The sequence below is a fragment of the Musca autumnalis genome, unplaced genomic scaffold, assembly GCF_047663935.1.
Source record: "Musca autumnalis isolate F117 unplaced genomic scaffold, ASM4766393v1 scaffold_4, whole genome shotgun sequence".
In the NCBI taxonomy this organism is placed as follows: Eukaryota; Metazoa; Arthropoda; class Insecta; order Diptera; family Muscidae; genus Musca; species Musca autumnalis.
In genome coordinates, this window is record NW_027411977.1 from 164,420,766 (window position 1) to 164,446,338 (window position 25,573).

Sequence of the window (25,573 nt, forward strand, 5' to 3'; positions counted from 1 at the left end):
CACTCTGTAACCCTTAAATATGAATTTTAAGGAAAATCGGTTGATAGATGTGGGTATTACCGTTCTATTTCAATTGGATACTACGTACAGTCACAACAGGTGTGCAAATTTGAGCACAATTTGACTTCTGAATTTATTAGTACAGACCCCCTGCTATCTTTCAAATTCGATTTGGAGGTGGACATATTTGGACATTTTTTAAAAGTTTAAGTATATTTAAAAAATATTTGTAAAAAATAATTTTTAATATATATATATATATATATATATATATATATTATATTACATTACATTACATTGCATTGTATTACATTACATTATATTATATTATATTATATTATATTACATTATATTACATTATATTATATTATATTATATTATATTATATTATATTATATTATATTATATTCTATTCTATTCTATTCTATTCTATTCTATTCTATTCTATTCTATTCTATTCTATTCTATTCTATTCTATTCTATTCTATTCTATTCTATTCTATTCTATTCTATTCTATTCTATTCTATTCTATTCTATTCTATTCTATTCTATTCTATTCTATTCTATTCTATTCTATTCTATTCTATTCTATTCTATTCTATTCTATTCTATTCTATTCTATTCTATTCTATTCTATTCTATTCTATTCTATTCTATTCTATTCTATTCTATTCTATTCTATTCTATTCTATTCTATTCTATTCTATTCTATTCTATTCTATTCTATTCTATTCTATTCTATTCTATTCTATTCTATTCTATTCTATTCTATTCTATTCTATTCTATTCTATTCTATTCTATTCTATTCTATTCTATTCTATTCTATTCTATTCTATTCTATTCTATTCTATTCTATTCTATTCTATTCTATTCTATTCTATTCTATTCTATTCTATTCTATTCTATTCTATTCTATTCTATTCTATTCTATTCTATTCTATTCTATTCTATTCTATTCTATTCTATTCTATTCTATTCTATTCTATTCTATTCTATTCTATTCTATTCTATTCTATTCTATTCTATTCTATTCTATTCTATTCTATTCTATTCTATTCTATTCTATTCTATTCTATTCTATTCTATTCTATTCTATTCTATTCTATTCTATTCTATTCTATTCTATTCTATTCTATTCTATTCTATTCTATTCTATTCTATTCTATTCTATTCTATTCTATTCTATTCTATTCTATTCTATTCTATTCTATTCTATTCTATTCTATTCTATTCTATTCTATTCTATTCTATTCTATTCTATTCTATTCTATTCTATTCTATTCTATTCTATTCTATTCTATTCTATTCTATTCTATTCTATTCTATTCTATTCTATTCTATTCTATTCTATTCTATTCTATTCTATTCTATTCTATTCTATTCTATTCTATTCTATTCTATTCTATTCTATTCTATTCTATTCTATTCTATTCTATTCTATTCTATTCTATTCTATTCTATTCTATTCTATTCTATTCTATTCTATTCTATTCTATTCTATTCTATTCTATTCTATTCTATTCTATTCTATTCTATTCTATTCTATTCTATTCTATTCTATTCTATTCTATTCTATTCTATTCTATTCTATTCTATTCTATTCTATTCTATTCTATTCTATTCTATTCTATTCTATTCTATTCTATTCTATTCTATTCTATTCTATTCTATTCTATTCTATTCTATTCTATTCTATTCTATTCTATTCTATTCTATTCTATTCTATTCTATTCTATTCTATTCTATTCTATTCTATTCTATTCTATTCTATTCTATTCTATTCTATTCTATTCTATTCTATTCTATTCTATTCTATTCTATTCTATTCTATTCTATTCTATTCTATTCTATTCTATTCTATTCTATTCTATTCTATTCTATTCTATTCTATTCTATTCTATTCTATTCTATTCTATTCTATTCTATTCTATTCTATTCTATTCTATTCTATTCTATTCTATTCTATTCTATTCTATTCTATTCTATTCTATTCTATTCTATTCTATTCTATTCTATTCTATTCTATTCTATTCTATTCTATTCTATTCTATTCTATTCTATTCTATTCTATTCTATTCTATTCTATTCTATTCTATTCTATTCTATTCTATTCTATTCTATTCTATTCTATTCTATTCTATTCTATTCTATTCTATTCTATTCTATTCTATTCTATTCTATTCTATTCTATTCTATTCTATTCTATTCTATTCTATTCTATTCTATTCTATTCTATTCTATTCTATTCTATTCTATTCTATTCTATTCTATTCTATTCTATTCTATTCTATTCTATTCTATTCTATTCTATTCTATTCTATTCTATTCTATTCTATTCTATTCTATTCTATTCTATTCTATTCTATTCTATTCTATTCTATTCTATTCTATTCTATTCTATTCTATTCTATTCTATTCTATTCTATTCTATTCTATTCTATTCTATTCTATTCTATTCTATTCTATTCTATTCTATTCTATTCTATTCTATTCTATTCTATTCTATTCTATTCTATTCTATTCTATTCTATTCTATTCTATTCTATTCTATTCTATTCTATTCTATTCTATTCTATTCTATTCTATTCTATTCTATTCTATTCTATTCTATTCTATTCTATTCTATTCTATTCTATTCTATTCTATTCTATTCTATTCTATTCTATTCTATTCTATTCTATTCTATTCTATTCTATTCTATTCTATTCTATTCTATTCTATTCTATTCTATTCTATTCTATTCTATTCTATTCTATTCTATTCTATTCTATTCTATTCTATTCTATTCTATTCTATTCTATTCTATTCTATTCTATTCTATTCTATTCTATTCTATTCTATTCTATTCTATTCTATTCTATTCTATTCTATTCTATTCTATTCTATTCTATTCTATTCTATTCTATTCTATTCTATTCTATTCTATTCTATTCTATTCTATTCTATTCTATTCTATTCTATTCTATTCTATTCTATTCTATTCTATTCTATTCTATTCTATTCTATTCTATTCTATTCTATTCTATTCTATTCTATTCTATTCTATTCTATTCTATTCTATTCTATTCTATTCTATTCTATTCTATTCTATTCTATTCTATTCTATTCTATTCTATTCTATTCTATTCTATTCTATTCTATTCTATTCTATTCTATTCTATTCTATTCTATTCTATTCTATTCTATTCTATTCTATTCTATTCTATTCTATTCTATTCTATTCTATTCTATTCTATTCTATTCTATTCTATTCTATTCTATTCTATTCTATTCTATTCTATTCTATTCTATTCTATTCTATTCTATTCTATTCTATTCTATTCTATTCTATTCTATTCTATTCTATTCTATTCTATTCTATTCTATTCTATTCTATTCTATTCTATTCTATTCTATTCTATTCTATTCTATTCTATTCTATTCTATTCTATTCTATTCTATTCTATTCTATTCTATTCTATTCTATTCTATTCTATTCTATTCTATTCTATTCTATTCTATTCTATTCTATTCTATTCTATTCTATTCTATTCTATTCTATTCTATTCTATTCTATTCTATTCTATTCTATTCTATTCTATTCTATTCTATTCTATTCTATTCTATTCTATTCTATTCTATTCTATTCTATTCTATTCTATTCTATTCTATTCTATTCTATTCTATTCTATTCTATTCTATTCTATTCTATTCTATTCTATTCTATTCTATTCTATTCTATTCTATTCTATTCTATTCTATTCTATTCTATTCTATTCTATTCTATTCTATTCTATTCTATTCTATTCTATTCTATTCTATTCTATTCTATTCTATTCTATTCTATTCTATTCTATTCTATTCTATTCTATTCTATTCTATTCTATTCTATTCTATTCTATTCTATTCTATTCTATTCTATTCTATTCTATTCTATTCTATTCTATTCTATTCTATTCTATTCTATTCTATTCTATTCTATTCTATTCTATTCTATTCTATTCTATTCTATTCTATTCTATTCTATTCTATTCTATTCTATTCTATTCTATTCTATTCTATTCTATTCTATTCTATTCTATTCTATTCTATTCTATTCTATTCTATTCTATTCTATTCTATTCTATTCTATTCTATTCTATTCTATTCTATTCTATTCTATTCTATTCTATTCTATTCTATTCTATTCTATTCTATTCTATTCTATTCTATTCTATTCTATTCTATTCTATTCTATTCTATTCTATTCTATTCTATTCTATTCTATTCTATTCTATTCTATTCTATTCTATTCTATTCTATTCTATTCTATTCTATTCTATTCTATTCTATTCTATTCTATTCTATTCTATTCTATTCTATTCTATTCTATTCTATTCTATTCTATTCTATTCTATTCTATTCTATTCTATTCTATTCTATTCTATTCTATTCTATTCTATTCTATTCTATTCTATTCTATTCTATTCTATTCTATTCTATTCTATTCTATTCTATTCTATTCTATTCTATTCTATTCTATTCTATTCTATTCTATTCTATTCTATTCTATTCTATTCTATTCTATTCTATTCTATTCTATTCTATTCTATTCTATTCTATTCTATTCTATTCTATTCTATTCTATTCTATTCTATTCTATTCTATTCTATTCTATTCTATTCTATTCTATTCTATTCTATTCTATTCTATTCTATTCTATTCTATTCTATTCTATTCTATTCTATTCTATTCTATTCTATTCTATTCTATTCTATTCTATTCTATTCTATTCTATTCTATTCTATTCTATTCTATTCTATTCTATTCTATTCTATTCTATTCTATTCTATTCTATTCTATTCTATTCTATTCTATTCTATTCTATTCTATTCTATTCTATTCTATTCTATTCTATTCTATTCTATTCTATTCTATTCTATTCTATTCTATTCTATTCTATTCTATTCTATTCTATTCTATTCTATTCTATTCTATTCTATTCTATTCTATTCTATTCTATTCTATTCTATTCTATTCTATTCTATTCTATTCTATTCTATTCTATTCTATTCTATTCTATTCTATTCTATTCTATTCTATTCTATTCTATTCTATTCTATTCTATTCTATTCTATTCTATTCTATTCTATTCTATTCTATTCTATTCTATTCTATTCTATTCTATTCTATTCTATTCTATTCTATTCTATTCTATTCTATTCTATTCTATTCTATTCTATTCTATTCTATTCTATTCTATTCTATTCTATTCTATTCTATTCTATTCTATTCTATTCTATTCTATTCTATTCTATTCTATTCTATTCTATTCTATTCTATTCTATTCTATTCTATTCTATTCTATTCTATTCTATTCTATTCTATTCTATTCTATTCTATTCTATTCTATTCTATTCTATTCTATTCTATTCTATTCTATTCTATTCTATTCTATTCTATTCTATTCTATTCTATTCTATTCTATTCTATTCTATTCTATTCTATTCTATTCTATTCTATTCTATTCTATTCTATTCTATTCTATTCTATTCTATTCTATTCTATTCTATTCTATTCTATTCTATTCTATTCTATTCTATTCTATTCTATTCTATTCTATTCTATTCTATTCTATTCTATTCTATTCTATTCTATTCTATTCTATTCTATTCTATTCTATTCTATTCTATTCTATTCTATTCTATTCTATTCTATTCTATTCTATTCTATTCTATTCTATTCTATTCTATTCTATTCTATTCTATTCTATTCTATTCTATTCTATTCTATTCTATTCTATTCTATTCTATTCTATTCTATTCTATTCTATTCTATTCTATTCTATTCTATTCTATTCTATTCTATTCTATTCTATTCTATTCTATTCTATTCTATTCTATTCTATTCTATTCTATTCTATTCTATTCTATTCTATTCTATTCTATTCTATTCTATTCTATTCTATTCTATTCTATTCTATTCTATTCTATTCTATTCTATTCTATTCTATTCTATTCTATTCTATTCTATTCTATTCTATTCTATTCTATTCTATTCTATTCTATTCTATTCTATTCTATTCTATTCTATTCTATTCTATTCTATTCTATTCTATTCTATTCTATTCTATTCTATTCTATTCTATTCTATTCTATTCTATTCTATTCTATTCTATTCTATTCTATTCTATTCTATTCTATTCTATTCTATTCTATTCTATTCTATTCTATTCTATTCTATTCTATTCTATTCTATTCTATTCTATTCTATTCTATTCTATTCTATTCTATTCTATTCTATTCTATTCTATTCTATTCTATTCTATTCTATTCTATTCTATTCTATTCTATTCTATTCTATTCTATTCTATTCTATTCTATTCTATTCTATTCTATTCTATTCTATTCTATTCTATTCTATTCTATTCTATTCTATTCTATTCTATTCTATTCTATTCTATTCTATTCTATTCTATTCTATTCTATTCTATTCTATTCTATTCTATTCTATTCTATTCTATTCTATTCTATTCTATTCTATTCTATTCTATTCTATTCTATTCTATTCTATTCTATTCTATTCTATTCTATTCTATTCTATTCTATTCTATTCTATTCTATTCTATTCTATTCTATTCTATTCTATTCTATTCTATTCTATTCTATTCTATTCTATTCTATTCTATTCTATTCTATTCTATTCTATTCTATTCTATTCTATTCTATTCTATTCTATTCTATTCTATTCTATTCTATTCTATTCTATTCTATTCTATTCTATTCTATTCTATTCTATTCTATTCTATTCTATTCTATTCTATTCTATTCTATTCTATTCTATTCTATTCTATTCTATTCTATTCTATTCTATTCTATTCTATTCTATTCTATTCTATTCTATTCTATTCTATTCTATTCTATTCTATTCTATTCTATTCTATTCTATTCTATTCTATTCTATTCTATTCTATTCTATTCTATTCTATTCTATTCTATTCTATTCTATTCTATTCTATTCTATTCTATTCTATTCTATTCTATTCTATTCTATTCTATTCTATTCTATTCTATTCTATTCTATTCTATTCTATTCTATTCTATTCTATTCTATTCTATTCTATTCTATTCTATTCTATTCTATTCTATTCTATTCTATTCTATTCTATTCTATTCTATTCTATTCTATTCTATTCTATTCTATTCTATTCTATTCTATTCTATTCTATTCTATTCTATTCTATTCTATTCTATTCTATTCTATTCTATTCTATTCTATTCTATTCTATTCTATTCTATTCTATTCTATTCTATTCTATTCTATTCTATTCTATTCTATTCTATTCTATTCTATTCTATTCTATTCTATTCTATTCTATTCTATTCTATTCTATTCTATTCTATTCTATTCTATTCTATTCTATTCTATTCTATTCTATTCTATTCTATTCTATTCTATTCTATTCTATTCTATTCTATTCTATTCTATTCTATTCTATTCTATTCTATTCTATTCTATTCTATTCTATTCTATTCTATTCTATTCTATTCTATTCTATTCTATTCTATTCTATTCTATTCTATTCTATTCTATTCTATTCTATTCTATTCTATTCTATTCTATTCTATTCTATTCTATTCTATTCTATTCTATTCTATTCTATTCTATTCTATTCTATTCTATTCTATTCTATTCTATTCTATTCTATTCTATTCTATTCTATTCTATTCTATTCTATTCTATTCTATTCTATTCTATTCTATTCTATTCTATTCTATTCTATTCTATTCTATTCTATTCTATTCTATTCTATTCTATTCTATTCTATTCTATTCTATTCTATTCTATTCTATTCTATTCTATTCTATTCTATTCTATTCTATTCTATTCTATTCTATTCTATTCTATTCTATTCTATTCTATTCTATTCTATTCTATTCTATTCTATTCTATTCTATTCTATTCTATTCTATTCTATTCTATTCTATTCTATTCTATTCTATTCTATTCTATTCTATTCTATTCTATTCTATTCTATTCTATTCTATTCTATTCTATTCTATTCTATTCTATTCTATTCTATTCTATTCTATTCTATTCTATTCTATTCTATTCTATTCTATTCTATTCTATTCTATTCTATTCTATTCTATTCTATTCTATTCTATTCTATTCTATTCTATTCTATTCTATTCTATTCTATTCTATTCTATTCTATTCTATTCTATTCTATTCTATTCTATTCTATTCTATTCTATTCTATTCTATTCTATTCTATTCTATTCTATTCTATTCTATTCTATTCTATTCTATTCTATTCTATTCTATTCTATTCTATTCTATTCTATTCTATTCTATTCTATTCTATTCTATTCTATTCTATTTTGATCGGATCGTCACGAAATTTTGGATGTTGATGAGGGTCCCGGAGGGGAAGAAGCCTATTGATTTTGATGATGGTCGGATAATTTTTAGGGGTCGGAAAGGGCAAAAAACTTAGGTGGATAAAAAGACAACGTTTTTTTCCAAAGCCAATATCTCAGCTTCTATATGGGGTATACCAAAAGCAAAACCTGACAATGAAAGCAGAAAATATCACCTTTCTAATGATGTCAATTAGTTGCTCGTAGGTGAACAAACAACGAAGATATCACAATAGTAGCAAATAAAACCCCAATTTTCATTTTTGCGATTTTAATTTTATTGACAAATATCACAGCTTTGGTTGAAAATTTTCCAAAAGCAAAGCCTGACTGTGAAAGTAGAAGATCCCGTATTTACAATGATGCAAACTAGGTCGGCGTAGGTAACCAAATAACGGAGATATCGCAATAGACGGTAATTCATCCCATTTTTCTATTTTTTTTAGAAATCACACTACAGGTCACAATATTGATCGGATCGTCACGAAAATTTCAGGGTTAATGGGGGTCTCACAGATGAAGAAGCATATTGATTTTGGTGATGGTCGGATAATATTTAGGGGTCGGAATGGGTAAACACTTATTTGGAGAAAAGTCAACATTTTATTTCAAAGCCAATATCTCTGTTTCTTTAAGAGGTATATCAAAAGCAAAACCTGGCAAGGAAAGTAAAAAATATCACCTTTACAACGATGTAAAGTAGGTTGTCGTAGGTGGTCAAATAGCAAAGATATGGCAATAGCCGATAATGCATCCCATTTTCCGATTTTTTTGTAATCACGCTACAGGTCGCAATTCTGATCGGATGGTCACGAAATTTTGGGGGTTAATGGGGGTCCCACAGAGGAAGAAGTCTACTGATTTTAATGATGGTCGGATAATATTCAAGGATCGGAATGGGCAAAAACTTATTTGGAGAAAAAGTCTACGTTTTATTTCAAAGCCAAAATCTCTGTTTCTTTAAGAGGTATATCAAAAGCAAAACCTGGCAAGGAAAGTAAAAAATATCACCTTTACAACGATGTAAAGTAGGTTGTCGTAGCTGCTCAAACAACAGAGATATCGCAATAGTCGGTAATGCATCCCATTTTCCGATTTGTTTGTAATCACGCTACAGGTCGCAATTTTAATCGGATCGTCACGAATTTTTTGGGAGTTGATGCGGGTCCCACATAGGAAGAAGCCTATTGATTTTGGTGATAGCCGGATAATATTTAGGGGTCGGAATGGGGAAAAACTCATTTGGAGACAAATTCAAAGTTTTATTCTTTGTGAATATATTGGCTTCTAGTAGGGGTATTCCAACGACAAAGCCTGTCAATGGAAGAAGAAAATATTACCTTTACATTGGTGTAAAGCAGTTGGCGAAGGTGGACAAACAAGGGAGATACCACAATAGTCGGTAATGCATCCAATTCTTCCATTTTTTTGCAATCAAGCTACAGGTCGTAATTTTGGTCGGATGGTCACGAAATTTTGGTTGCTTATGGGGGTCCCAGAGACAAAGAGGCATATTATTTTTGGTGGTAGTCGGTTTATATTTCCTAAAAGAAATGTTTACCAGTGAAAAGCTTATGCACAGGGGTAGTGGTGTAGGGTATCACATGGTCGGCCCCGTCCCGACTATAGCCTTTGCTCACTTGTTTTTATTTAAGCATTTACAGTATACAATACTTAAACTAATGTTACGACTAGTCGCCTGGACTAACTAGTAACTTATTTGTGACTTTAATTTGTATTTATATATTTGTTTTAAGCAGACTTCGTTTACACAGTAAATTAAGTTTGCCGGGAAAATCGATCAATAAGATCATGTGGTTTATACCTGTTGAGTGTTCTGTGCATGTTTTCTACGTTGAGTATTGGCAGAATTAGGTTGTTGTGATGGACGTGAAGTCTCTATTGATGTTTTTTCGCTTGAGGCGTAATTTCTTCCTTGACTGCTGGAACTGCTAGGTCCCTTTGGGGGTCGCTAACTCTTATGTACCACGTAGCATTGACAATATTTCGCAGTACTATGTTTTGAAATTTTTGAATTTGATTTGCACATTTGCACATCCCTAAATTTGAATACCATATAACCATACAGGTTTTAGAATCTGGTTATATATAAGAATATCGTTTTGTAGTGATAGGTTGGAGTTTCTTCCAATTAGCCAGTTAATTTCCGAATATTTCAAGCTGTTACAATTTTGATTTTTCAAAATAGTCTGGCTTAATCCCATTGTTGTTGTTTTAATATTTAAAATCAAAATTGTAACAGCTATCCCAATAAAAAACGCCACCAATGTTCTGGTTGGTATAAGCTACCAACAGCATTTTGTTATGTTCATTCGTTGAAATTCAACGACATATAAGAGTGGAAGAAGGTTTGCTTTGTTTTGCAAACACTTTCGTCGGGGTTGTGTGACGTTGCCAAAGAAAAACTTCTCATTGATGTTTTTTCTTGGTTCACCTTTATACTTCGAGCTGACAATCGATGTTTGGGTATAAAAAGTTTTTTGTTGAAGAAGTTATTGAAAAATAACTTCGGTGGAGAATATCCACAAACAAGAAAAAAGAGAACTGATGAGATCCTGTGGCGAGGATCGAAACTAGTCTTCCCTGCCTTACCCCTTGGCGAACAATGCCAAACCTTCTTCACTAATAAACTAGTTGTTTTAAATATTAAAATAACAACAATGGGATTAAGCCAGACTATTTTGAAAAATCATTTAATTTTTATTTTTCAGAACTTTTAAAAATGTTTTGAAGTCACTGTAAGCAGATATTTAACTGAAAACAAGGTATATGGGCACACGAAATAACCAAAATGACATGACCGCCGTTTCTCACTAATTTTATCATCGTATTATTACATATATATCATTTTGCATTATATATAAGTTTAGTTCATATATCATAAAAATTAAAAGTGGTTTGTGCGGGATCATTTTCCATATTTAAGTGGAATAAAAGTTATTTTAGTCATTAATAGGCAAAAGGTCATTCACTAGTGCAACAGGAAATACATTTTTGAGAATTTTTTTTTTCATTTCATACCATTTTTTCAAAGTGGTTTGTGTGGAAACTTGTTTATAATAAAATGGAATGAATAAAATGTTATGTTAGGCATTTATGGGCAAAAGTTCATTCATTCTCACTACAGGAAATCAGTTTTGAGTAAAAATGCCAAAAATCCATAACTCTAATGTATACATGTATCTCACAGTTTTAATTGTGTGTTGTGTAACCGTAATCACACTAGAGATCGTAGTTATAGTTCAATACTTAACAAATTTTGCATGTGGTAAGAGTTTGGGTCAAGGAAGATGACATTAATTTAGCATAATGATCGGATAGTGTTTAGCGGGTGAAATGGACCATTACTTCTGTGGAAGCAATTTTTCAATTTAATTTTTGGTTTGATTGATCTAGATAGGAGACCCATGTCGGACTTAGTAAAAATGCTTATTTTGAGTATTATAAATTATAATTACGTGATTAAGACGTGCCATGGGTATGTATATCATATTCCCAGCAAAATTTGAAGGAAGGGGTTCCATGCGATGACGTGATTTCATGTCATCTTTTGCATTGGTTCAAACGAAGTCGTGAAAGATCCGATCATTTCATCAGCATTTGAACCCATGCAAAGGAAGTCGTGAAAGATCCGATATTTTCATCAGCATTTGAACCCATTCCATCGATCCAATAGAGATGAATTTTGTGTTTTTATTCACACACTTGTCTAAATATATAAGATTAATTATTTACAATAGGCTTGATGTTGTCGGAGACTCGAAAACACATCCAACGTTATTAAACTCTCGTAAATGGTTGGTGAAAATGACATGCCAAAGCATTGGTGGAAATGACATGCCAAAGCATTGGTGAAAATTACATGTCAAAGCATTGGTGTAAATGACATCCTTTGGATCCAAAAATGAACAGCATCTGTTTGGGTCCACGCTCATATAAAATTCATCGATGAAGATGCTAAAAAGATGACATGCCAGATCACTTTCACCAATGATTGAATGGCATTTTGTGAACGAATAATGCAAGATCGCCATGTTATATACCGTAAACCTGACCGCAAAAATGAGGCTCTTGTCGATTTGTGCGAAGAAATTGTGAATAAATACGATCGCGGTGCTTCAAATGGCGTTGATAAGATCGTCACAGACGGATCTTGGATTTCTGCGTATGAGCCCGAAACAAAGCAGCAAACGACCGTGTGGGTCTTCGAAGGCGAGCCAAATCCAACAAAAGTTGTTCAATGAAGAAGCACTTCGAAGCAAATGGTAGATTTTCGTCGCCAGAAGATGCTGGCAGATGTCTCAAACGGAGTGCAAAAAAGTGCTTCAACCATTATTGGTGATAAATATTCGCTTTTTCATTATTAGTCAAGAACCCTTTCCAGTTCCCCTCGTAATTGATATTTGCAAGATGTTTTATGTTAGGAACCTTGAAGTTCTTAAGTTATACAACTAATATTAACATTCTATTCATTTCGCCTGCTATTGTATTTCCTGTAGCCACAACTAACACGCTTTAGTCCGGACATAGTTCTGTACGCGCTCCTCGATTGGGAGGAACGAACAAAAAAATTAAACAATGTAAAATTTTCTATAATCATGTGTAATGAATGCTCGAGCGCATGTTAGCGCGTGTTCGAACTTTGTTTTACAAAATTGTCGTTTTCATGAGTTTTTGAGAGTAAAACTATGGTTCGTGTCCGAACGTGCATATAGTTCATAATGTAGGCCTCCAACCCACCTTCAAATAGAATAACATGTATGCATAATTTAATATACTAAAATAACAACCGAATTTTTATGCATACAATACAATGTAATAAAGATTTGTGAGATGAATGGTATATTATTACTTACATTTAGTTACACATCTGAAAGGCACTGCTAGGATTAGGATAGTAAATAGAAAACGGTAATCATTAACAGACATATGTATGTTTAGGTGTATTTTTTACAAAACCATTTTATGTATAATTCTCACATTACATTTGTATGTATACAAACAGAATTCATTCCAACCCATAAATCTCGACGCACAGTGGTTCAGAATCGTTTTTCCCTGGTCAAAATTCTGTAACTTTTGAACGGATAGACATATTTTCATAATTCTTTTTTTTTTTTTTGTTACACATACAATCACCTTTCAGACGAATTAATTCGGTCTGGTAGTTGCAGAGAAATTCAAGGTCAAAGTTAAGCTTTTGAGTTTTTTAACTATTTTTCATCAAAATATGAGATGGTTAAAGATGATTAAAGATGGTCAAACATCAACAAATAAATAATAAAATTACCAAAAAAAAAAAAAACTAAAAAAATCGAAAAATGTTGAAATTTTTTTTTTAAATTTGTAAAAGAATTTTTACAATAAAAATTAATTTTTTTCAAAAATTAAAAAAAAATACTTCTTGCGTTTTCATAAAACTTATATAACTCGTATAAAAACTCATATACTCAAAAAAATGTTAATTTGTGTCAAAAAGCTGTAATTCATATGGAAACGGTATAGAAAAACACACATTTTTACCCATGTAATTTCAATAAATTGAAAAAAGTGTTAAACGGACGGAACGGGACGGGTACACAAGTATGTATAGGCAGATTTCTGTGAAAATATAACTTTGTTCCATATTGTTCCACAAAATGTGGAATTTCATAAAATTTAGTACCTGAGGAAAGATAAAATAGCTCATGTTGTGTAAACGCTACGGTAATTTATTAAAACGATTTTTAAAGGCCACAATCCTACCTACCTTACGAACTTTCCCACGCCTCACTTTCCCACCCCAGCCGACCTCCCTTTTGCGTAGGGATCGCGTACACACCATGATCCGCATCATGATGGGATATGAGAGGGGAATTGAAAACCAGCTACAGAATCTACTTCACCAGCTAGTTAGTTAATTACACTGTGCTACAAAAGTGGACAAAGATTTTTTGCAGGGGTTCTGATGCATAAATTCGGTATTGTGGGAGTCCATGGAAGACGAAAATACCTTTGGTTTCTTTGGAAATTTGCAGCTTATTTTTTATTTAAAAGGTGAAAATCATGGCTATAATTTTTAAAAATCGCGTAGCAAATGGTTGAGTTATAGTGATTTAAGTGTGACAAAAACGCATTAAAAACAGGAAAATGATTTTCCTGGTGCTCTAGGCTGCGTAGAAGACAGCAAACTGCATAATTACGAGTATTTACCTTTGTCAAGAAGGTTAGTTAGCTTTACAAAATGGGGAAAACCAATAAAATCGGTTGAAAAATGCGTGAGTTATGGCATTTTTTGTGTTTTAACTTTTTGGGGTTTCCTTTATAAAAGTTGGTACCTTGGTGCGTATGATTGTAGTTTGAATTTGTCTAGTTACGCAACCAAGGTACCAATTACGCACCAAGGTACCAACTTTTATAAAGGAAACCCCAAAAAGTTAAACACAAAAAATGCCATAACTCACGCATTTTTCAACCGATTTTATTGGTTTTCCCCATTTTCTAATGCTAACTAAATTTCCTTCTTGGTAAAAGTAAATAATTATGCAGTTTGGTGTCTTCTACGCAGCCTAGAGCACCAGGAAAAGCATTTTCCTGTTTTTTAATGCGTTTTTGTCACACTTAAATCACTATTACATAACCATTTGCTACGCGATTTTTAGCTTTTTTGAAAGCCATGATTTTCACCTTTTAAATAAAAAATTAGCTGCAAATTTCTATTGTGGAAAAAAGAAGTTATGTCCGTTTAAAGTTGAAAATCCAAGAAACCCCGTTTTTCACTACATTTACCGTTATAAAATCGAAAAACGAAGTGACCCAAAGAAACCAAAGGTATTTTCGTCTTCCATGGACTCCCACAATACCGAATTTATGCATCAGAACCCCTGCACATTTCCACTGTAGCACTGTGTTATTAAAACATGCGTTACACTACTCATTTAAAAATAAAATTATGTTAGTTTTTATAAGTTCAAGGAACATTGAAAAACCTACATTACAGTATATGGAAATAAAATCAACACACATTTTATTAATGGGTTCTCCCCTAGAGTTCATAGTTTCTACTTGCTCTAAATTTTGATTTTTGACCAGGAAAATCGATTTCCGAACCATTGTGCGACGTAAACGAACTTCAGAGAGAGTACAAATTTTTAAGATAACACAATTTTTTGAATTCTAGTAATGAAAAACATAAAATCAATTTTCCGTATTCAGTGTTGAATTAAAATAATATCAAAAGTTTTAATGGAAAATATTTGAAGATTTGGAAAAATGACTCCAAACATGCCGCGTGAAAGTAAAGATTACAATTTTCCAAGATATGTTTTATTTAAGTTCTTTGAGCTTTGCAGTTTCTTTTGAGCAATGTCGTTTGCTACTTACGATTGCTTGTAATTGTGTCTTTTTTGCCACATGCGAGAAATATTGTTTGGAAATATGTACCCCCAAGGGATTCACTGAAGGGTATTTCACTATAATTCCCACTGATCTAAAATGAAGCTTCAACTAAAAAATGGAAAATACATATGTATGTCATATGATAGTTCGATATTTTCCTGATACCTGCTGTTGACACGTTCTGTGGCCATATGTAAAATTAATATATACAGTGCACTTGCAACTAAGACGCATATTTTACATATAACCTATTTTTAGGCACACCTTTATAGCTTGTTTAAACGTATTCTCCGAAATCCACTGTATTTCACGAAATTCTGAAATACAATGTGAATGCATATGTGCTGCTGATTGAACATGAATTTTCAAACAATTTTTTGCAAATTTAAATTGCCGTTAAAAATATACGACAATATGGAAATTTACTGCTTTATACTTAATTTGTATGGCCAAAAACGATGTCTACAAAAATGTATGATGATCGGTCAACGATAACCCTTGCCCACTGTATTTCACGAAATTCTGAAATACAATGTGAATGCATATGTGCTGCTGATTGAACATGAATTTTCAAACAATTTTTTGCAAATTTAAATTGCCGTTAAAAATATAAAACAATATGGAAATGTACTGCTTTATTTCGAAAAATCATCGTAAAATTGTGTATATATATATATTAGGGCTACCCAAAAAATGACAAAATTGGTTTTTTGAAGCGCATATTTTTTCCATTTTATCCATAAACCTTATATATGAAATTTTATGGCGATCGGTTAACGTTAACCCGTACCCACAGAGGGATCTTTGTTTCCATATTAATTTGTATGGGACCAAAGGTCAATTTTCACGAAAATGCTCTAAAGGCTGCATTTATGGTCCAATCGATGAAAAAACTTTACTAAATCATTATCGTGGCCAAAAACGATGTCTACAAAAATGTATGATGATCGGTCAACGATATCCCTTGCCCACTGACCGATCTTTATTTCCATAATACTTTGTATAGGGACCAAAGGAGAGTTTTTAGGAAATTGCTTTACGGGCCACAAATATTTTCCAGTCGATGAAAAAAACTTTATTAGTAAATAAGTGTATAATTAAAAAAATTAAGTAACAGTGTTTTATTTATAAATGCACTTAAAAGTAGAAAATAATTTTTCATGATGGAATCTCTCAAATAAAACGCTTGCCGTTCAATATTGTCACATTTTTTAATTCAAATGCAAGCGTTTTATTTGAGAGATTCCATCATGAAAAATTATTTTCTACTTTTAAGTGCATTTATAAATAAAACACTGTTACTTAATTTTTTTAATTATACACTTATTTTCTAGTTTTTAGTGCATTTAGAAATAGTAGTACGCTGAAACTTATTAATTTTATAATTATTTTTTTTTTTTTTTTTTTGTAAATACATTTTTCAGATTTTCAATTTTATTTGTATATACTTGAGATTATAAATTACATTTATTAATTAAATGTATAATGTTAGTAAAAATTTAGGTTGGTAGTTTCTCATCCTATTGATTTCAGTCAACGCTTCTTTATTGCATGGCTTCTTTCCTGTTAGTTTCGAGCAATCCAGTTCTTCTATTCTTAATTCATCCAGCGATCTTACACGACTCAATGCCACATATGCTTGCCCTTCTTCGAAAAGCTTGGATCCTAGATACACAACTTCCACCGAACCTCCGAAAAACCACCGCCGAACAACCTCCTCCGAACTTTCCCCTCTCAACATGCTCTTTCCATTTTCAACGGATCCCCATAACCAATTTAGGCCGAAAATGTAGATACAAACTTTAAAATGGCTGAAATTGGGTGGTGCTGTTTATAGGGGCTATATCAAAACCTGGACCTACATATGTCCACAATTTTTGGTGAAAATGTTGGGAATTCAAAATCAAAGTTACAGCCATTTTGGCCCACAAAAATTAAGACAAAAACGCTTGAAATCGGGTTGAGCCGTACTATGGGGGCTATACCAACACCTGGACCTATGTCACAATGAAGATAAAATCCTTAAAACACTTGAAATCGGGCGGTACCGTTATATGGGGGCTATACCAAAACCTGGACCTATGTCCATAATATTTAATGGGTACGTTTCTCTACCACTGGAAACCCTAGTTGTCAAAAAACAGCCAATACGGGCTTAAAATGACAATAAAATACCTTAAATCGAGTGGTACCGCTGGATGGGAGCTACAGGAAAAAATGGCCCCATATTGGCTTTGGTTTCATATTCATGTATTGTCATCCAAATCTGAAAAGTGTACAAAGTTTTAGTTCGATTGGTCAACTACAACTGTGTGAAAAATGAGTTACCAGATTTGAAAAGCAAATTAGATAAAAAACTGTAAAACAGTGTAAAAATGGACCAATATTGGTTTTGATTTCATATTCATGTATTGTCATCCATATCTGAAAAGTGTGCAAAGTTTTAGTTCGCTTGGTCAATTACAACTGTGTTAAAAATGAGTTACCAGATTTGAAAAGCATGTAAAATTGAACACTGTACAACACTGTAAAAATGGACCAATATTGGTTTTGATTTCATATTCATGTATTGTCATCCAAATCTGAAAAGTGTGCAAAGTTTAAGTACGATTGGTCACCTGCAACTGCGTGAAAAACGAGTTACCAGATTTGAAAAGCAAAATACCGGAAATCTGGTGGTACCGTTATATGGGGGCTATAGGAAACAATGGACCCGTATTTGTTTTGGTTTCATATTCATGTATTGTCATCTAAATCTGAAAAGTGTGCAAAGTTTTAGTACGATTGGTCAACTGCAACCGTGTTAAAAATCAGTTACCAGAACTGAAAAGGGGGTCAAGTTAGACACCGTAAAAACACTGTAAGAATGGACCAATATTAGTTTTGATTTCATATTCATGTATTGTCATCCAAGTCTAAAGAGTTTGCAAATTTTAAGTTCGATTGGTAAACTGCAACTATGTGAAAAATGAGTTACCAGATTTGAAAAGCAAATTAGATAAAACACTGTAAAACAGTGTAAAAATGGACCAATATTGGTTTTGATTTCATATTCGTGTATTGTCATCCAAATCTGAGAAGTGTGCAAAGTTTTAGTTCGGTTGGTCAACTGCAACCGTGTCAAAAATGAGTTACCAGATTTGAACTAAACACACACCAAGGCAAGTTAAATAAAACACTGTAAAAACGAATCCAACAAAAATTTGTGAAAATTGGGCTAGATTTTGATTTTGCTCCAATGTGCATATATGGCCAATTACAGGTAATTTGGGCTAATATTAAAAACTGGCCCACAAATTGGAATATAATTGTGTAGTGCGATTTCCTGAAAACTCGCCTTTGGCCCCTATACAAGGCATTATGGAAATAAAGATCGGTCAGGGGGCAAGAGTTATCTTTAACCGATCGTCATAAATTTTTGTAGACATCGTTATTTAGCCACAATAATGAACTGGTAAAGTTTTTCATCGATTGGACCATAAATGCGGCCTTTAGAGCATTTTCGTAAAAATCGACCTTTGGTCCCATACAAATTACTATGGAAACAAAGATCCCTCTGTGGGCACGGGTTAACGTTAACCGATCGCAATAAAATTTCATACATAAGGTTTGTGGATCAAATTGAAACAACTTAGGGGGTAGGCGTTTCAAAAAAACAATATTGTCATTTTTTGGCCGCCCTAATGTACATATGTCATAATTACTGTGTACAATACATGGTAGAATAAGGAAGGTAGAGCATGTTCGAAAAAAACATAGAAAATCAAACCTACACGTATGCCCGCTTTCTTTCAAAATTGTCAGTAGCGACAAACTTCAAACTTGTTTTTGTTTGGAAAATACGAAACGAAACGATTGGAAATGTTATTTAAGGTATTTTTACGTTCGCTGATTATGTTTGTGTGAAATATGTCATTATGTGAACAATCAAAACAAAACATATAAAAAGTGGTTTGACACAAGTCGGTCACTAACGAAAAAAAAATTGTAATCAGCTGTGAGCTCTGTCATACCTTTCTTATTATACCATGGTACAATACTAACAAAAAATATTTTACCGTGTTCCAGAACCTGCAAAATGTACTACTTGCAATATTTTCTTTTTCAGTTTTGTGCTAAAATGCGTTCCCGTTCTAAACTCGCACATCTCTTTAAAGAAAAAAAAAGCAGAATAAAATGTTCTTTTATACAAATTTGGGCGAATAGAAACTAGCATCTTATTTGCTGGCATCTGATTGTCTGATATATACGTTGATTTTGACATTTCTGCTAGAAATTTTGCAATTTTAATTTTTTCCATTTTTCCGCATTTTTGACATTTCACTCATTTGCTAATTTTACCATGAAAAAAGTACAGGAACACGACAATAATTAACATTGTAACAAACAAATTTAATATGTTCTACCTTGTTATTGTGATACGTGAAAAGTGTTGCAAATTTAGGCACTTTTTTAGGCAAGAACAGGGATGTATATTATGAGTACAGAGATTTGTATGTTGACTTCGCTGATATCACGAAATTAGATGATTTCATTTTTGTATGCAAAATCATCGAAAAGCCTACGAAATCACGAAACGATGCCGAATGTAAACCAAGCATTAGTTTGGAATTTTTAAGATTTAAAGTGTGTGAAATATTTAAATTTATTTGGTTTATTTTCATTGTGACAACATCGTGCACAACAAGATTGCCATTATGGTACAATAATCTAGAAGGTAGGGCAGGTTCGACAAAATTGCGAAAAACAAGGCCTGGTGCGTTTGCTTATTCTGTCAGAATTACTATAAATAAATATGCAACAGGTTGTACTGTTTATTTGATTTTTTGGATCATTACTAGCCCGTTTCCACGGTACGTCGTTCGTTCTCTATTCGTTGTTCGACCCATAACTACGAATAAATTACTTATTTCTCCAAACAAAATTCTATGAACGAACGACGATTTTTCTACGTTGTTCGATTAGAAATACTCTCTGAACGACAAATAAGTTTGTCCCATCCCTAACAAATGAGAGAATTTATCAAAAAATTATTATGACATGTCTAAATTCAAAACTGAAAAATTTGTTGAAAACACAAACATTTTTAGAAAAAAGGAAAAAGATGAATGATAATTAATGAACTAAACATTTTATATAGATGTAGAAGGAAGATTGTTGTGTTTCCTTCTTAACTCCACACACATTTCTTGCCCATTAGTTCAAAATCGCGTAAAAAATTAGAAACAAAAAGGAAACAAATAACTCAAAGTCTGTATACACAAACATTGTTTTGACATGTCTCTCTCCTTTAATTTTGAAAATAGAAACATATAAAAATATATTGAAAATCAATTTCATATCCACTTTAAAATATTTTGTTGTTATTCAAACAATTGAATTACAACAAAATATGGACTAAAGCTGAAATAAACACAAAGATGTAAAATTCTGCAGTCCAACAATAAAAAAAAAACGCCAACAACAATAATAGGCATCAGCACGGCCTTGTTGACCAATGCGTAATGCAAAAACAACTTTCATGTTGTTTTTACCCCCGCTTATTGAAGCAACACTCCTATGTTCGTATTCTTTGCGAAGCAAAGACGACATAAAAACAGTGGTGGATATGAAATTCTTTAGTTCGACTCAAATTGTAGGGTAAACAGCTTTAGGGCCATACAGCAAATTTCTCATTTTATTTAATTTGCTAGATGGCTTTATTGACCTGTTTATCGATACAGAGTCGGCGAAAAAGGGAACTGATGAAGTTGTTTGGTGACAACTGAAACTATAGTATTCCCTACCCTTCGCCCGCAACTAATCAATTTCATATCCACTTTAAAATATTTTGTTGTTATTCAAACAATTGAATTACAACAAAATATGGACTAAAGCTGAAATAAACACAAAGATGGAAAATACAAAATTATTCAGAATTTATGGAAAAAATTAATGAAATGTGTATAGTTAAATATAGAAGATACATTTGAAGGAAAGTCTATTGCTTTTCCTATTCATTAAATGTATATTTTATGTGTTTTCGGTTCAAATTTTCGTGAAAACACGGAAACAAAAATTAAGGAAATTTTGTTTATGTTTCTGTTAATTACGAATGGCGTCATGGAAACGGGTTAATTCGTGCACGTCGTTCGACAGGCGAACAACGTAATTGAAACGCTCGTGTGAACATGACATAACTCAAACAGAGTCAGCTTCTGTATACGAGTATGTTCAAAGGTTTGTTACATCACAATTTTGATAAATTTCATTTCAATAAGTGTTGAAATAACAATTTTTATTCCTATTGAATTTTATTATGTTTAAAATAGATTGTTATATTTTTCAAAACAGAACACACACGTATACAAATTGTGTAGATATTCTAATTTGAAAGAATAAGTGGACTACAAGAAAAACTTGTAATCAGATGTTTGCTGTGGCCTACCTTGTAATGATTGTACCATGATTACTAGACATCGGATTTTATCATGTTTTTATTTCTTATCCGATTGGACTCAAATTTTGGATCTAGGCGTTTTGGGGGTCAAATTTTCGATATTTATGCTAAATATGCAAGTGTTTTATTGACGAAATTCGTCAATTAAATTTGGAAAAATAATCAAAAAGCCTTCTAAATTAAGTTTTTTGTCGTTTAACGTCGTTTTTTTGCAGAATATTATGTTATTGTGACTCTCCAGATATTTTGCCGCAGCAATAAATCTAATAAGACTTAAATGAGTTTTCACAAGGTGAGAAAATGTCAAATAACCCAGCATTCCTATTACAACATAAGTTGGTTTCCTATACAAATGTAGGTAATGGAAAAATTTCAAAAACTCAATCAGAAATGTCAAAATCTACGTGTCCAAATATGGTGATTCTACTCGGCCAAAATTGCCTAGCAGAAAAACAAAGGAGCTAGAGTTAGTCATCGCAATTTTTGTTTAGATAAAAGCGCATTTTTTCTAGTTTTTGGAATAAGGGTACGTTTTTTAGCAAAAAATGGAAAAAAGTACTAGAGTACTGTACAATTGGACTAGTCAATCTGCGGATGGAAAATGGACTGTAGATTAATAGCGGTTGATAATTAGCTCCAATTGTATAAGCGGGAAATCCTTAGATGAAACATAAAATAAAACAAGTAAGAAAAGCGTTAAGTTCGGTCGGGCCGAACTTTTTATACCCTCCACCACAAATTTCAGCCGTTTTGGTGGATTAATGTGGCCACAACCTTCAAAATACCGAAATTCGGAAGGTACCGTTCCATGGGGGCTATATGATGGCGTGGACCTACACCTACAAATTTCTGGGGGAAAGTTTTATACGCCTAAAGAAGACTAAATACCAAATTTCAGCCATATCGGTGTGATAATGAGGCTAAAACGTTCAAAATATCGAAAATCGGGATATATTGTATTATGGGGGCTATATCAACACGTGGACCTATATAAACATTTTATGGTAGAAATGTTTCTTAGCCTCTGGAAACACAAAATACAAAGTTACAACCGATTCTTTGGTCAAATGGGTCTAATACATTCAAAATATATTAAAATGACGCGTACTTTATATGGGGCCTTATATGGGGGCTATACCAAAACGTGGACCTATATAACCCAACTTTGGTAGGAATATTTTGTGGCCTCTGGAGACACAAAATACAAAGTTACAACCGATTCTGTGGTCAAATGGGTCTAATACATTCAAAATATATTAAAATGACGCGTACTTTATATGGGGCCTTATATGGGGGCTATACCAAAACGTGGACCTATATAACCCAACTTTGGTAGGAATATTTTGTGGCCCCTGGAGACACAAAGTACCAAATTACAACCAATTTGGTGGTAAAATGGGCCAAATATCTTAAAAATTCCTTAAAACGACGACGCGTCACGCGTCATTTTGTATGGGGGCTAAACGAAAGCGTGGACCTACATAGCCCGCTTTCAATACCAAAAGTCCTACGTAAATATAACATATTTTCCCAAAATTTCATCAACCTACGTCAATCCGTTCGGACGCTAGAGTGATTTCCACAGACGGACAGACGGACGGACATGGCTATATCGATGTAGAATTGCACGCTGATCAAGAATATATATACTTTGTGGGGTCTACAATGATTATTTCGAGTAGTTACAAACGTAGTGACAAACTTAATATACCCCCATCCTATGGTGGAGGGTATAAAAAAGAAACAAAGGGATTTCGGCAGAATTACTGCGTTTATTTACTGAGAAGTCATTGCTTACCGTTGCACAGTGTGTCCAAATTCAATATTTTGTGCCAAAAATGCAAAAAAGAAATTGTGGAAAATTCCCAAAAATTTTACATAAGAGGGTAGAAAACATGCTAGCTAAGAGAGAAAATTAAAAATTTTGTTGGTTGTACCGTTATAATTGAAGTAACGGTACCTTATTTTCGTTAAAACAAATACTTAAAATCTCAAGGAAATTCGTCGATTTTGTGTGGACCATTTTATCACGAGTTATTGGAATTTTTTAATGGTTATTTTTGCTATCCGATAATACGAAACCTGACTTATTAAACTGTGCTTAGATGTAAATGTATTCGCTTTCCTGTTCTGTAGAGTACCCTATTTTGTTTTGAACATTTTTTCTTGTATATTTTTAATTAGTTCTTTTTTAAAAGTATATATATATATATATATATATATATATAAGTTCCACGGGGTTCCACTGTTGTAATGTACTCAAATATAGAGGAGCTCTCGAACTATCAATTCCTCAATAGAGTAATTGCGACCACGTGCGACGCCGGGAAATAGCCCCCCTATAAGGGTACCACCCGATATTATGTATTTTCAGGATTTTACCTACAATAACCAACCGATCTAGCTAAAAATTGAAATATAACGTTTTATATAAAATTGTATATATAGGTCCACGTTTTGATGTATAGGTCCACGATGATGTACTGCCCGATTTCAGGTATTTTAGAGTGTTTTAATACATTTTCGGAACGAAGTGGCTACAATTTTGCATTTAGGATTCCTAGGGGTCAAAAAACTTGCACAAAAAATTGTGGACATTGGTCCACTTTTTTATAGAACTTTCATATAACGGTACCCTCGATTTTAGGTATTTTGTCATTCAAAGATACATTTTCCGACCGAATTATATATTGTTTAATATTGACAAATATAATTTGCTAATATTTAACAAAATAAACACCGCATGAAATTAATAACAAGATTTCGAGTTATTTTGGGATGTCTGCTGTCTGGTAAATCAATACATTCAGACAAATGTGATAATACGCACAAGAAACGTGTAAGTTTTTTAGGCAATTATAGGTGGTATAATATGCCAGCCACAGTTCATAAGGTGTTATTTCATGGAAAAGCTATAATAGAAGCATGTATACTTCCTATTGGGCAACTATTGGAAGGCGCACGAGAGACACGACTTAAGGATAAACGGAAATACCGCCAGAACTTTATTTCCAGAAAGGCCACAACCGAAGACTTGGTCCACCGACTTTTGGTATCATCTGACCTGTTTATTTGTTGTTTAAGAAATAACTTAAAAACTGAAAAACATAATTTAAACAGCGAAATAGCGTAAAAATTCTTATGTTAATATTCATCCATGAATTTAATTTGTTCTATTTTTGTTATAGTATATATATTAATTGAATTATTTTATGTTGTTAAAATACAAGTCTGTATTTGAGAATATAACGTATTATGTTTCTATCTCTCCAAAACGTATTTTAAATAACTCTAAGAAATTATTAATTCTTATTTAAATGTATCTGTTTAAGTTAAATAGTTTATTTTTATTA

The 25,573-nt window shown here is 29.2% G+C and overlaps 1 protein-coding gene across 7 annotated transcripts in view; it reads right to left on the reverse strand.

Moving 5' to 3' along the window:
* Window positions 1-25,573, reverse strand: part of kug (FAT atypical cadherin kugelei) — a 651,494-nt gene that overhangs the window by 32,425 nt on the left and 593,496 nt on the right. For 5 of the 7 annotated variants that reach the window (XM_073986279.1, XM_073986278.1, XM_073986280.1 and 2 more), the window contains one exon: window positions 13,261-13,287. The exons of 1 other annotated variant lie outside the window; for it this stretch is intronic. In XM_073986279.1, the coding sequence (XP_073842380.1) occupies window positions 13,261-13,287 (27 nt within the window). The remainder of the gene's footprint in view (window positions 1-13,260; window positions 13,288-25,573) is intronic. One more of the 7 variants, XM_073986282.1, reaches the window with a different exon arrangement.